This window comes from Carassius carassius, chromosome 41 (genome assembly GCF_963082965.1).
Source record: "Carassius carassius chromosome 41, fCarCar2.1, whole genome shotgun sequence".
Taxonomy (NCBI): Eukaryota; Metazoa; Chordata; class Actinopteri; order Cypriniformes; family Cyprinidae; genus Carassius; species Carassius carassius.
The window spans coordinates 7,124,360-7,139,040 of NC_081795.1; the positions used below are offsets into that span (position 1 = coordinate 7,124,360).

At 37.7% G+C, this 14,681-nt stretch overlaps 1 protein-coding gene across 2 annotated transcripts; it reads right to left on the reverse strand.

Moving 5' to 3' along the window:
- Positions 1 to 4,629: 4,629 nt before the first annotated feature.
- On the reverse strand, positions 4,630 to 9,792 carry LOC132123536 (NXPE family member 3-like). 2 transcript variants are annotated; one of them, XM_059534210.1, is made up of 8 exons: positions 9,650 to 9,792; positions 8,809 to 8,879; positions 7,974 to 8,393; positions 7,460 to 7,875; positions 7,291 to 7,367; positions 6,925 to 7,128; positions 5,344 to 5,681; positions 4,630 to 5,047 (listed from the first exon to the last, which is right to left on the reverse strand). In XM_059534210.1, exons 1-8 carry the CDS (start codon positions 9,717 to 9,719, stop codon positions 4,853 to 4,855), a joined length of 1,791 nt encoding a protein of 596 aa, XP_059390193.1. In that variant the 5' UTR covers positions 9,720 to 9,792; the 3' UTR covers positions 4,630 to 4,852. The 2 variants fall into 2 exon arrangements, with proteins under 2 accessions (XP_059390193.1, XP_059390194.1); XM_059534211.1 differs by lacking the exon at positions 8,809 to 8,879.
- Positions 9,793 to 14,681: the final 4,889 nt, after the last annotated feature.

Genomic DNA, 14,681 nt, shown 5'->3' on the forward strand with positions numbered 1-14,681 from the left:
ATGAGTTGTCTTGGGAGGGGATTTTTTTAAATATAGCCACGTCAGGCAAAATGTCAAAAGGGCTTAAGTTTTGCCGAATAAAAAAACTGACATGGACTAAACGGCTCCGAGTCCGGCTCCGTCTTTGATTCAATACAAGGACATGTTGGATCGCTGCCATAGTTGGTCGCTTACTGGACACCACCATGCTTACCTATTTAAAGATCTTAGCCATTTAGAGCCAAATTGTTTGCCAGATTTTAATTATCAAAGAAATGATTGCCAGTTCGCTTTAATTACATTACGAAAAAGCCTAGGCTAATTACCACCTTATTAGTTCTGTAACCACATAAAGTCAACTTCATAAATAGGCCTGTATCCATTGCGAACATAATTTATTATGAGTCTTAAAAAATAACAGAAAATCATTGTTGAGCCACAAAATTGTCAACATACCATAGTTTGACTTGTAGGCTACTTCGCTGCGCTGGTTTCTAAAGACTGCTGTACAGTAGCGTCATGAGCTCAAATAACGCTAAGAGAGAGCTACGAATGGTCCAGACCAACCTTACGAAAGTGTGACTTACAGAAGATTTGCTTAACGTACGAACGTGTCGGGAACCGTGTCATAAGGTTAAGAGAGAGGATAAGGAATAGGTTAAGAACTACTTAGCGATAAGAATGTTTTGGGGAACCGGGCCCAGATTATTTCAGGAACCTTTTGGCCTATATAAATTATAAATCCTTTAGACATTTGCAACAGTTTTTTTTTAACAATCAGACTGGTTATACACAGTCAATCTGTTTTGCAGTTCTTTAAACCGGGTATTTTAATTTTTTTATTTTTTTGCTTGCAAATTACTGTTCACATGCTTGCAGTGCTTTTGACTGTCTTTTGGCAAAAAAAAAAAAAAACACCTTCTGCCAAAAGGGTAAGCACAATAGATCATCAATAACTAAAAGGGAATATATTCAACAGCCCATTCGAAACAAACCTGTTGGTTTGTAGCAGCTGTTTCCAAAGTCAGACAGATTATATATTTTACCATATTACAGTAGTTCAAACCCAATCAGATACCCCAATAAATCACAGCCCATAATATATTTAAATACATTAATAAATAACATTGACTCATTATTTCCCCTCATTATAAATTATAATGCATCGTTTGTGTTGTAATACAGTTTATTCATATTTGTATAATACATTGAACTTTCTACTTGAACTTAAATGAACTTATTTAGCATAATAAAACTATTTGGATAAACAGATCATTGACTGATTTGTTAATTCATTTATTGTTATTGCTGGTATTCATTAGTGATGCAATAATTTAATAAATATTTCTGCCATGAAAAATGAAGAAAAAAAAAGATATTACATTAAATTACTGAGCTCAGCTCTTCAGCACATGATTAATTCTAGACAATGAGTCTGCTGGAACTCTGCATCTTTAATGAGCTGTCATTCTGCTTCATCTGGTACCGCCAAACTCTTCTCAACCAGGTAAGCTTTTGAAATTTCTTTGTTCATTTATGAGTTTTCTATAAAAATGTGTAAAAAAACTTCAAAGTGGTTCAGCTGACTGATACACATCTACCTATAGGATCACGACACCAATCATAATTCCCTTCATAAGGTCCCTTCAGTCATTATTCAGCAGCTATCGCTTGCTCTGGAACTAATCACCCACCTCCATCCCTAGTTCCTCCTCTCATCTCTAGGACTTGGCAGAGAATATATCAATGAGTCAGACCACTGAAACATGTTGTTAAAATAATCACATAGAACATTATGTGATTATTAGAACATTATGGTATCTGCTACATTTATCATTGATCATTGCTTCAGATGCACAATTCAGACCGCTCCATAGACCACAATGCAACACGATTATGACATCAACACAGATTGCGTTAATTTATCCCCACCACAAACAACTCTCTCTCTCTCTCTCCATATATATATATATATATATATATATATATATATATATATATATATATATATATAAATTCATACATCCATATATACACACACACACACACACACACACATATATATATATATTATGTTTATAATAGCCCAAGCAGCTGCACCAAACAAATTCATAAGGGGAGAAATATAAATATTAAACCAGCTCCATGGTGATTTCAAAGTGAGTCCATCCTGTGTTCATAACGGCCAGGTTTGGTTCAGCTACCAAGTGGTAACCACAAAAATGTCAATTTAACTGATAATTCCAGCTATATATATATATATATATATATATATATATATATATATATATATACAGTACAGACCAAAAGTTTGGACCCACCTTCTCATTCAAAGAGTTTTCTTTATTTTCATGACTATGAAAATTGTAGTCACACTGAAGGCATCAAAACTATGAATTAACACATGTGGAATTATATACATAACAAAAAAGTGTGAAACAACTGAAAATATGTCATATTGTAGGTTCTTTAAAGTAGCCACATTTTGCTTTGATTACTGCTTTGCACACTCTTGGCATTCTCTTGATGAGCTTCAAGAGGTAGTCACCTGAAATGGTTTTCACTTCACAGGTGTGCCCTGTCAGGTTTAATAAGTGTGATTTCTTGCCTTATAAATGGGGTTGGGACCATCAGTTGTGTTGTGCAGAAGTCAGGTGGATACACAGCTGATAGTCCTACTGAATAGACTGTTAGAATTTGTTTGGCAAGGAAAAAAAGCAGCTAAGTACAGGAAAACGAGTGGCCATCATTACTTTAAGAAATGAAGGTCAGTCAGTCCGAAAAATTGGGAAAACTTTGAAAGTGTCCCCAAGTGCAGTCACAAAAACCATCAAGTGCTACAAAGAAAACTGGCTCACATGCGGACTGCCCCAGGAAAGGAAGACCAAGAATCACCTCTGCTGCGGAGGATAAGTTCATCCGAGTCACCAGCCTCAGAAATCGTAGGTTAACAGCAGCTCAGATTAGAGACCAGGTCAATGGCACACCGAATTCTAGCAGCAGACACATCTCTAGAACAACTGTTAAGAGGAGACTGTGTGAATCAGGCCTTCATGGTAGAATATCTGCTAGGAAACCACTGCTAAAGAAAGGCAACAAGCAGAAGAGACTTGTTTGGGCTAAGGAACACAAGGAATAGACATTAGACCAGTGGAAATCTGTGCTTTGGTCTGATGAGTCCAAATTTGAGATCTTTGGTTCCAACCACCGTGTCTTTGTGCTACGCAGAAAAGGTGAACGGATGGACTCTACATGCCTGGTTCCCACCGTGAAGCATGGAGGAGGAGGTGTGATGGTGTGGGGGTGCTTTGCTGGTGACACTGTTGGGGATTTATTCAAAATTGAAGGCATACTGAACCAGCATGGCTACCACAGCATCTTGCAGCGGCATGCTATTCCATCCGGTTTGCGTTTAGTTGGACCATTTATTTTTCAACAGGACAATGACCCCAAACACACCTCCAGGCTGTGTAAGGGCTATTTGACCAAGAAGGAGAGTGATGGGGTGCTGCGCCAGATGACCTGGCCTCCACAGTCACCGGACCTGAACCAATCGAGATGGTGTAGGGGTGAGCTGGACCGCAAACAGAAGGTAAAAGGGCCAACAAGTGCTAAGCATCTCTGGGAACTCCTTCAAGACTGTTGGAAGACCATTTCAGGTGACTACCTCTTGAAGCTCATCAAGAGAATGCCAAGAGTGTGCAAAGCAGTAATCAAAGCAAAAGGTGGCTACTTTGAAGAACCTAGAATATGACATATTTTCAGTTGTTTCAGACTTCTTTGTTATGTATATAATTCCACATGTATTAATTCATAGTTTTGATGCCTTCAGTGTGAATCTACAATTTTCATAGTCATGAAAATCAAGAAAACTCTTTGAATGAGGTGTGTCAAAACCTTTGGTCTGTACTGTGTGTGTGTGTGTGTATATATATATATATATATATTTTACAGAACTGAAACTGTGCATGGGTGTTTTGCTAATTCTCAGGAACCAAAAAAAAAATTTTTACAGCTGGGGTGTGAGCTGGTATTTCATTAGAAAGGTTTCGCATCTGCATTTGGCAACTCACAAGTGATAGAATTTGCATTAATCCATCTGCAAGATAAAATGTAGAAGGTGGTCAAGTGTGACATTTTGCTATTGAGATTAGCACAACCCCTTCAGTTTTTCCTCAGAAATTCACATGCAATTATATAACACTACCCAAACATGATGAATATGATTATGCAAATAAAATAGTTTTTGGAAAGCTAAATTATTTTAAGAATATTTTTAATATATGTTATAATAAAAGAAAATACATTGTATATTTATTTTGTATGTTCTCATTCATTAGGCATCTTATTGCCCACTTTATGTTTTAGAGCTGGAGCCTGGCCTGGCTGAGAAACATATGACAGACCATTTCTGCCATGTGAGAAAAAGAAATCATGTTTTGGTAAATTACAGTTATGACTTTAAATGTCATAGTTATCAAGTTATGACATACTAAGTTCTGGTTATGGCTTTAAAATTCAAAATTATAACATAAAAGGTTGAAATTATGACATACTAAGTCATAGGCAAGGGTGAACCAACACCAGGGAAAGGCTATTTTGACTTAGTATGTCATTATTTTGACTTTAAATCTCATGGTTATGTCATAATTTCACTTTTCATTTTTCATTTATTTGATCTGTATTTTTAAATGTTACCTAATCCAGTATAACTACTTAAATATATTTGGTTAGGTTTGTGAAAGTGTAAAAGTATGCCTATATTAGACAAACATCAGGAGTGACAAATAATTTCAAAAAATAAAATAAAACAAAGTATTTTAGGGTAGTTTTTCTGCACATGACCTGAATTTTCAAATGTAATAATTTAAATTTATTCAGGGCAAATAAAAGAAAGTAAAATGTCAATCTCATTTTTGATGATGACAGGGCCTGGATGAATGTTCTCTTTGCTGTAGTGACAGGCCGTCATTTGCCACACATCCAGAATATAAACACCAACATCCTGAAAAGCCCAACGGAGGATTCTGTCCAACTGTAGAGAATACCAATCACTGCCGAAAATATCCTATTATAAAGACAGAGAAACCCAACATCAACCCTGAACGTGCCATCACAGTTTGGCTTCCTTGTATTTGAACACATGATACTGTACAGCAGGGGTCCTCAACTCTGGACCTCGAGATCCAATTTCCTGCAAAGTTTAGTTCCAACCCTAATCAAACACACTTGAACAAGCTAATCAAAGTCTTCAGGATTTCTACAAAGTTGCAGATTGGTGTGTTTAATCCAGGTTGGAGCTGATCTCTGCTGGAAATCAGATCTCAAGGTCCAGAGTTGAGGACCCCTGCTGTATAAACTTACCTTATAGCCAGTGTTGACAGTCTTGATTATAACAGTAGTGTCAGGTGACCGTTGTAACAATGCTAGAACAGCTTTGCGGATCGTCAACACTCTATGGGTGTAGAAATCCAGAGGGTACGTTGTGAAATGGGGCCCAAGATTGAACATAATGACTGTGTGGGGTCCTCCAGCCAGGTCATCGATCTCATTACTGATGTAGTGCAGATTAACAATTTCTGTTTTCTCAGTGCGAAGAGGAACCCCATGAGCCCTCCAGTGTAAGTCAATTTTGTCTTCCACATCCACTGCTAGGAGCGGCCCTGACTGATATTGGACATGCAGGTTCATCTGCTTCAGGTCTCAAAAAAACATGACACCAACAAATATGATCCCATGTATTGCACATATAACACACACGCACGCACGAACGCACGCACTCACACACACACACACACACACACACACACATACATATATATATATATATATATATATATATATATATATATATGAAGAGTTTGGTTCCAAAATGTGATAAACGGCATTTAAAAAAAGCGTTTCTGCCAAAAGCATTATTGTATCTAGTTGGTATTGAAAAGACAATTTACTGGATCATGTTTTCTCCTTTTTTTTTTAAACCACAACAGATGTCAGTCTCCCTATTTTTGCAGAATGCATTATATCTGCTTAACCAATCACATTGCATCATTCCACACATTCTAGAGAGTAATGGCGGCCCTTTGAATACAATAGGCATCCTAGTTTTTCTCATCTACTTTGTACTTTGTGATCAACAAACAAGAACTGCACAATGAATCACATTAGATTGTCATGGCCATCTCATCAGGTAAAGCCGGTTCTGTGATTAATAGTACCTGTCGTAGATCACTGACAAGCTCTGCTATATCGCATTCATTAAATTAATTGCATTCGATTATGAACGCGATATTGCGCAGCTTGTAAGTGTTAGTGTTTTTATTAATGTCATTTATGTTTTTTTTAATACAGCACATAGCACTAATCAACTAAATGAATGTAACATGGCAAAGATTAATGCACTTTTGGAAGTTGAATGTAAGGTAAATGTCATTTTGGAATTTCTGTGGTCTAATGTGTTGTTGTTCATGTTCTTGTTCATGAAGAAATTTTATTTTATTGCTGTAATTAATTTATAGCATTAACAAGATGACCCGTTGAATTCATTTTGGAAGCGATGACTGATGAATGTATTTTTAGTGACTGCAAATAAGATTAGAATTGACCAAGTTCAGAGGCTGTTATATGTGGATCAACTTACTATGTTGTGTATTTTCATCAGTTTCAATATGAAATGTAACTTTCTTATTGATTAAATGGATTTATTGCATTTTGAGGGGAAAAAAGAATCATGGATTTATTACATTTTAGGGAATAAGATGCTATGTGAAAGTTTAAAACAGAAAATATTGGTTTTCATCTTGCAACTTTCTTCATAAAGAAAACTCAAATTAATTTACTCGTTTAATTTATTGCATTTCGGAACCAAATTCTTCATATATATATATATATATATATATATATATATATATATACACAGAATATATAAGCAGCTATGTATCTTACTTGGTACTTCTTTCACAAAGAACTCAAACCACTGTCTCATAGTAGAGTCTCCCATCATGTAAATGTTTTTGTCTTTCAGGCACTCTGTTGTCGTTTGGGTTGTAAAATGGCGGGTGCTACAGACAAAAGATGTCCACACATCATTCAGGTAGAAGCCAGCTGGAACTGGAGTGTGTAAACCAGGATGACATTTCTCTGCTACATCTGGAAGATGAGTGAATAGAGGATGTAAGGAGTAATGAGTTTGCGAAAATTTGTCTAAGCTGGTCTTTTAATTTTCAAATTAATTCCTCTTTTTTGTGCAACCTATTTCTTAGCATCTCTGCGCTGGACTATTCCTCATGGTTAAACTATTGATCAACATACCAACAGTTTCATTTCCATGGGAATGAAAAATGTTGATGATGCTCTTATCTCCATTGACATCTTTGTTAGTTTGCTTCCTGTCAAAGAGAACATTTGTCTGTCATACTGCATTCCATCAATGCATTAAATAAATCAAGGATGAAGTCAATCAAGAATCATTTAATCTCACATAAGCTCCTTCTCTCTATCAGTCAGACGGTTTCTATAACCACCCATAGAGTGGTACACAAGATCACTGCATGGCAGGGATTTGGGTCTCTGGCAGTGCCATATTTCTTTGGTACGGGGATCTTTGTATTCACAGCAACAATTTTCAGTTCCCATATGCTTAAGTCCATTCTTGTCCCACTTAACATTACACATCACTGTTTCCCTCAGCCTGGTCTTATTTGGTCCTGGTCCCTCGTAATATCCTTTAAAGTACACCCTGTCAGAGTCAGTATCTCTGTGATGCTTCAGGACCTGCACAGCTTCACTGGAGTGAATTAGACGCACAGCCACCTGGGCCTTGCCGACCCATGGCAGGAGGAAACGCACAGAGTAGGAGCCATTGTGCAGGTCCACCACCTCCCCAAACACACTGGCCTGTGACAGAGGAACATTTCAGTACAACTCTCTCTGTCTGACCCAGGTACAGAGTTTACAGTAAAAACAACAGGCAAGTAATGTTTACAATCACTGACCTTAGTTTCAGACCAGAACAGCTTGGTTTGAAAAAAGTCGCCTCCATAACGCTTAGATTTATTATAAAAGTCCTTTGCATGCACCGTAACAAAAAGTTCCTCACCAGTTTGGTAGCTCTCTTTCAGGTTCTCTATGATGAATGTGACGTAAGCTGGACTAGTACTCATGGACACATTTGTGATTGATCTGTCAGGCCCGTCCCAGTAAACAGCCTGCTGTAACCTGGAGTAGTCATCTAAACTGATTCCAAATTCAGAATAAAAAGAGTTTATTGGTGACTGAGACATTTCTGAGACTTCTGAATTGATTCCTGCAGGAGAGCCAGAGTTTGAAGAGTTCTGAAGACCTGCACAGTGCTGAGACAAAAAGCTGGGTGAAGGCTGTTTTTTTCTTCCATTTCCCATATAAGACCATATAACCTACAAGTATACAATAGTGTTAATTTTTTACTAATTTTACTGTTATTAAACATCCAATCTACATTTGATTCTAAATCCAAATTTGGAGGGAATCTGTTGTAGGTTCTTTCTTCTTTTCCTTAAAACACACACTTTACACACTTCAAACATAGTTAATCATTCAAAGACCTGCATGCCCTGCTCAGTTATCATAGCCCACTTAACACCATAGAGCTATAGAACGAGGCCTGGTATTTTTTTAAGTCACTTTGATAAGAAACACAAATGTAAACCTAAATGTACAAAGTACAATGCATAATTAATACCAAGAAAATTGCAAAGGATCTCAGAAAAAATACATTAGACAAAAATGCCAGTAAATTTGATTTAGAGAACCGCTAACAGCAGCCATTAATAGATCTTTTCAGGAACTCACCAGAAAAAACATGAATACCAGTAGACAAAGCCCAGAAAGAAACTTCCATAACCACGATTTTCCCCTGTGAACTGTAAAAGCAGTCTTACAAAATAGCAAGTTAACACAGTTTTATAGAATTTTTTTTTTTTTTTTTTTTTGTGAGGCCATTATTTTTTAAAACAGCTTGGACCAATTTATATTTTTTTTCTTCCTAAAATTAGATTTTAACATAAAAATTATCATAAAAAGTAAAATGATTAAAAAATAGACCATATCTCTGTTCAAAAATTGTACTGGATTTACAGTACATTATTTCAGTCAGTAATGATAGTATGTGTTCTGCACATCATCACTCTGGTTTCAAGTGAAAATAGACTACTATTTTAACAAATTGGTATACACACACACACACACACACACACACACACACACACACACACACATATATATATATATATATATATATATATATATATATATATATATATATATATATAGAATTTGGATTGTTATTTGCTTTTATCCAAACTGAACAAAACAGGTTTAAATCGATTCATTTTCTAAAAGTTTAGCAAGATCCAACCCCAGTAGTGGGCTCTTTAACTCATTTTAAATTTAGTGCTATATCAACTAAATTAAGAAATGTTTCAATTAATTTCCGATTATAACATATTGGCTGATGCGACATCATCCTGCACATGCTAGACTTAATAAATAACTAAATATGTTACAGTTTAAAATGCACTATTCACAAGTCTTACACCATTTATATATAAGTAGGCTATACTATCATGTTCTGCGCATCAAAGTGTTTAGCAAACAAATGAAATGCGATTAAGTATTCTGATAAATAACTTACAGTGTTGTTTCAGTGTTTCAGTGTCCGATTTTTTTAAGGCATATTTTTGGAAGCATTTAATTTTTCCCATTTGGTGCTTTTTTGTATCTGAGTATGCGTCTCGGCAGGTTTTTGTACTACAAGATGGGTTGTCGCTCCGGTGTTTTTTTTTTTTATGCAGCTGGCAGTCCCACCCACCTGCAGGGGTACGGCTGTATTCGACAACAAGCACTGGCCCATGAAATAACAGTTACAACTTTCCCACGAAACTGATCTTATTGTCTTATTAGCTCTTCCAACGAATGAATGAAATTTATTGGATAAGATTTATCGAAGTGGTGAGAAAAGAAAACCTTCGTTTGTAGAGGTAATGTAGAGGTAATCTAAATAATTGCATCGTTTCATGGGTGTATAAAATGAAGCTTTGACATTTTAACAAGAGGATTTGCACAAATTAGCCAAAACGACAGTGATGCGGAGTGTGTTGATATATATCGTCTGCAATAATATCATAAATAGTTGTTTTAATGATGTGCGCGCCCATTCAGAGTACGTTCTTTCATTGGGGGATTCAGTCAGCTAAAATGCATTTAGAATCATCATAAAATTGAAGATATGAGCAGAAAATGAACATATTTGTATAATTTCATATAAAAAAAAATCAGTATCACTTAAAGAATGCAGTTTTTTTCCTCCAAAAATCAGCATGATTACTTCTAGATTTTTATTTTTTATATTTTTTTTTTTACAACAGTTAATTAAGAGACTTGCGTTTTAGACACCATATTGCCCGTCTGCTCTATTTCTACAGTAAAAAAATAATTCCAAACACAGCCACCAAAGCAGTTTTGCGTCTCTGAGCGACAGTGTTTAGTTCCTGAATGAATCAACTGCTAAATGATTGGTTCAATCGCAATGACTCACTTATTAAAAGTGACTTGCAGACACATACCAGCCATTTTAATTTCACATTTAAAGTATACTTTGATTTTTTCTTCATATTTAATTTCTTATTTTTTAAAATAAGTACCGGTATTCAACATTTTATGTCTTGTATATAGTCCTTTCCCATTTTTGCCTCACTCCCACTGTTAAAATGTAACTAACTAATTTTTACTATGATTTTAAATGAGCTACTTTTTACTTTTACTTGAGTAGATTTTTAGACTGGTACTTTTACTTGTACTTAAGTACAATTTCATTAATGTAATGGTACTTTTACTTGAGTAGAATATTTTTGTACTCTTTCCATATGTATGAAGAGTTTGGTTCCAAAATGCAAAAATAAATTTTTACTAATTTGAGTAAAAATTAGTTTTCTTAACCAAGAAAGTGGTGAGATGAAAACTACTATTTTCTGTTTCAAACTTTCACATAGCATCTTTAGGTAATAAAGATTTATTATAAAATGTTATTATTTCCCCCGCAAAATGCAATATATCCATGACACGTTTTTTTGTTTTTTTTTAATCAATATAAAAGTTATTTTTCATATTGAAACTGTTGAAAATACACAAAATAGTAAGTTGATCCACATATGACAGGTTCTGAACTTGGTCAATACTAATTTTATATACAGGCACTGGACTAAAAATACTTTTTAATCAGTCATCAATCACAAAATGAAGTTCCAACATGGCGGTGTCCACTCTCCCGTCAGAATGGTATTTTCGTGTTTTTGTCTTTTGAGTCGCAGTGTTTCTGTACGTCTTCATCGCGTCTACCTGTCTTTAAGTACAGTCGTGATGTCGGCATGTCGTGCTCGATGTCGGCAGAACCAAATTTTTTGAGTTAAATTTTGCACACGCCGAAGAGCTATGGGACCTACAGTATCCTGGCCTGCGATCAGCTGACATGCTATTGAGCGGACAGAGTTCTCATCAAGGAAGGTAAGACCTGCGGCGGCGGGCTTTGTGTTTACACCAATGATGCGTTGTTTCCGCGATGCTGGTGTGGTCTGCAAATACTGCTCACCCCTGGTGGAGTTTATTATTATTATGTGCCGGCCAGCAGATAGCCCACACTGATGCTTTTCTGAGGTTCCAAAAAATACACCAACACACAGATTTTCCAACACGGGGAAAGAACACTCTGGACTTTGTTTACACCACCCAGAGAGGAGCTTACAAGGCTCTCCCCCACCTTGGTACGTCAGACCACATCACTGTCATACTAATGTCTGCATACAGACCGCATGTTAAAGTTGCCGAACAAGTGTGGCCGGAAGGGTCGTCAGAGGCTCTTCAAGACTGTTTTGACACCACTGACTGTAATATGTTTAAGCAGGCTGCCACATGGCTCTCCTGTGTTTGTTCTGTTTTTGTTAGTTTTTCCTGTTTTTTGTTTATCAAACACGATCAGTGATGAACTGTTAAACATTCTGCAGAACACACCATAAAATCTTCTAACAGATTTAAATTATTCTGACGTTTTAGAATGACGTTTTACGCACAGACTTGGGAGGTCAAGCCGGCACTTGTCAAGCTCAGAAAGCATGGATTTTGAACACCGTTGCCTACCCTCGATCTGGTAAATCTCCATTCTCTACCCAACAAAACGAACAAACTTCTTCTGCTCTTCAAGACAAATAAAGATTTCTCACACTCTGCTGTTCTGCATTTCACGGAAACCTGGCTGAATAATGCCATTCCAGACAGCATGCTCCATCTGCCCAGCTTTCAGCTGTTTAGAGCAGATCGCGACGCATTATCAACAGGAAAATTGTGTGACGGTGGAACATGCTTTTACATCAATCAACAGTGGAGTACAGATGTAACAGATGTAGATGCGTTAAAGAAGATGTGCTGTCCTGATCTAGTTGCACTCTTCATTAACTGCAAGCCTTTGTATTCACCATGATTGTTTACATCGTTCATTCGTGTGAGTGTTTACAGTCCTCCGCAAGCACACGTGAGCTCAGCTTTACAGAAACTCGCAAATCAGATCACAGAGACAGAACAACAACACTGTTTTAATCATTCTTGGGGACTTTAATAAAGCAAATCTTTCCCATGAACTGTCAAAATACAGACAACATGTTCAGGGCCGTAGCTGGGGTTAGCGGGAATCACCAGCTTTCTGAAAGATAGGCAATAGCTAGTGAGACTGGGGAAATTCATGTCAAACAGCCGCTCCACCAACACTGGTGCCCCTCAGGGATGTATTCTCTCCCCACCGCTTTTCTCCCTGTACCCCAACGACTGCACTTCAAAAGACCCCTCTGTCAAGCTCCTGAAGTTTGCAGATGACACTACCGTCATCTGTCTCATCTAGGACTGTGACGAGTCTGCTTACAGACAAGAGGTTGAGCAGCTGGCTGTCTGGTGCAGTCTTAACAACCTGGAGCTGGGCCTGAGGACAGCTAGGACAAACATATCCTGAGGCACCAGAGAGGTGCCTCCACCGTGGACCTGTGACAGCACCATCTCCCTACTTTGTTCGCTTTAAGGAACAAAACAGCACCACTGTAAAGAAGACTCCACCTCCTCCCGGCGACCACAACAAATCCTGCACTGCATCACACTGAACACTGGGGCCCTGCAAGGATGTGTGCTGAGCCCCCTACTCTTCACTCTGCTGACCCATGACTGCACACCATCACACAACTCCAACCTCTCCATTATGTTTGCGGATGACACAAGTGTAGTGGGTTTCATTAGCAACAGAGATGAGACAAACTACAGGAGCTAGGTGAGCCACCTGGCCAGGTGGAGAAGTGACAATAATCTCTCTCTGAATGTGGAAAAGACGTAAGAGATTATTGTTGACTTCAGGAGAGTGCACCATGTTCCTCTGACCATCAATGGTGCGACTGGGGAGAGTGAGCAGCACCAAGTTCCTGGGTGTGTACATCACAGACAACAGAGAAATGAAACTGACAACACTGCAGCACTGGCCAAGAAAGCACAGCAGCGTCTCTACTTCCTCTGCAAACTGAGAAGAGCCAGAGCCCCGGCCCCCATCATGTGCACCTTCTACAGAGGCACCATCAAGGGCATTCTGAGAAGCTGCATCACTGTGTGGTATGGCGCCTACAACGTGTCATACCGGAAGACCCTTCAACGTATAGTGAGAGCAGATGAGAAGATCGTTGGTGTCTTTCTCCCCTACCTCCAGGACATTTACGGAACCCGTCTCACCTACAAAGCCCTCTGCATCACGGGTGATCCCACCCACCTGTCACACAGCTTCTTCAGTCTGCTGCAATCAGGCCAGGACTGCAGAGTCTCCAGGCCAGGACCAGCAGACTGAAGGACAGCTTCATCCATCAAGCTGTCAGGAAGCTGAACTCCCTCCTGGCCTTGCCCTCCCAGCCTTTTTTTGCCCCAGTTACCACTGAACACTGAAGCCCCACCCCACCCCCCGGTTCCCACATCCTCAAGTCATTCCACTCCCTTCCCACTAACACATGTGGCACTTTGTGCAGCATTGGTCTGCTAACTACCTCATTCAACTACCTTTTCAGTCAGTTTAAATAAAGAACTGCTCTCTGAGCTTTTTGTCATTTTAATCAGACTGAATGAGCTCTTTTGTACTACAGTCATTTTATCTGCACTGTTTGTTTACTTCACTGGTTTGCACTTTATCTGCCATATGCCTTGGGCTGCTTTATTTAACTTTAGTTTTATTTATTTATTTATTTTTACATGCCCTTATTTGTATAGTATTTTATATTTAATCTTTATCTATCTGTATTTTTATGCTCTACTTTTGGTGTTATCTGTATGCACCAGGGGTCTGAAAGTAACGCAATTTCAATTTTATGTATGTATGTGCTGTACATGTAGAAAAATTGACAATAAAGCAGACTTTGATCTTGTTAATGATATTAATTAGTCCTACAACAATAAAATAAAATTTCATCATGAACAACGTCACATTAAACCACAGATTCCCTTACCTTCAACTTCCAAAATTGCATTCATTTTTGCCATGTTACATTCATTTAGTTGACTATTGCTATACACTGTATAAACAAAAACATTAATGGCAATAATAAAAACACTTACACTTACGATAGAGATTCATCACAGAACCAGCTTTACTGACGAGA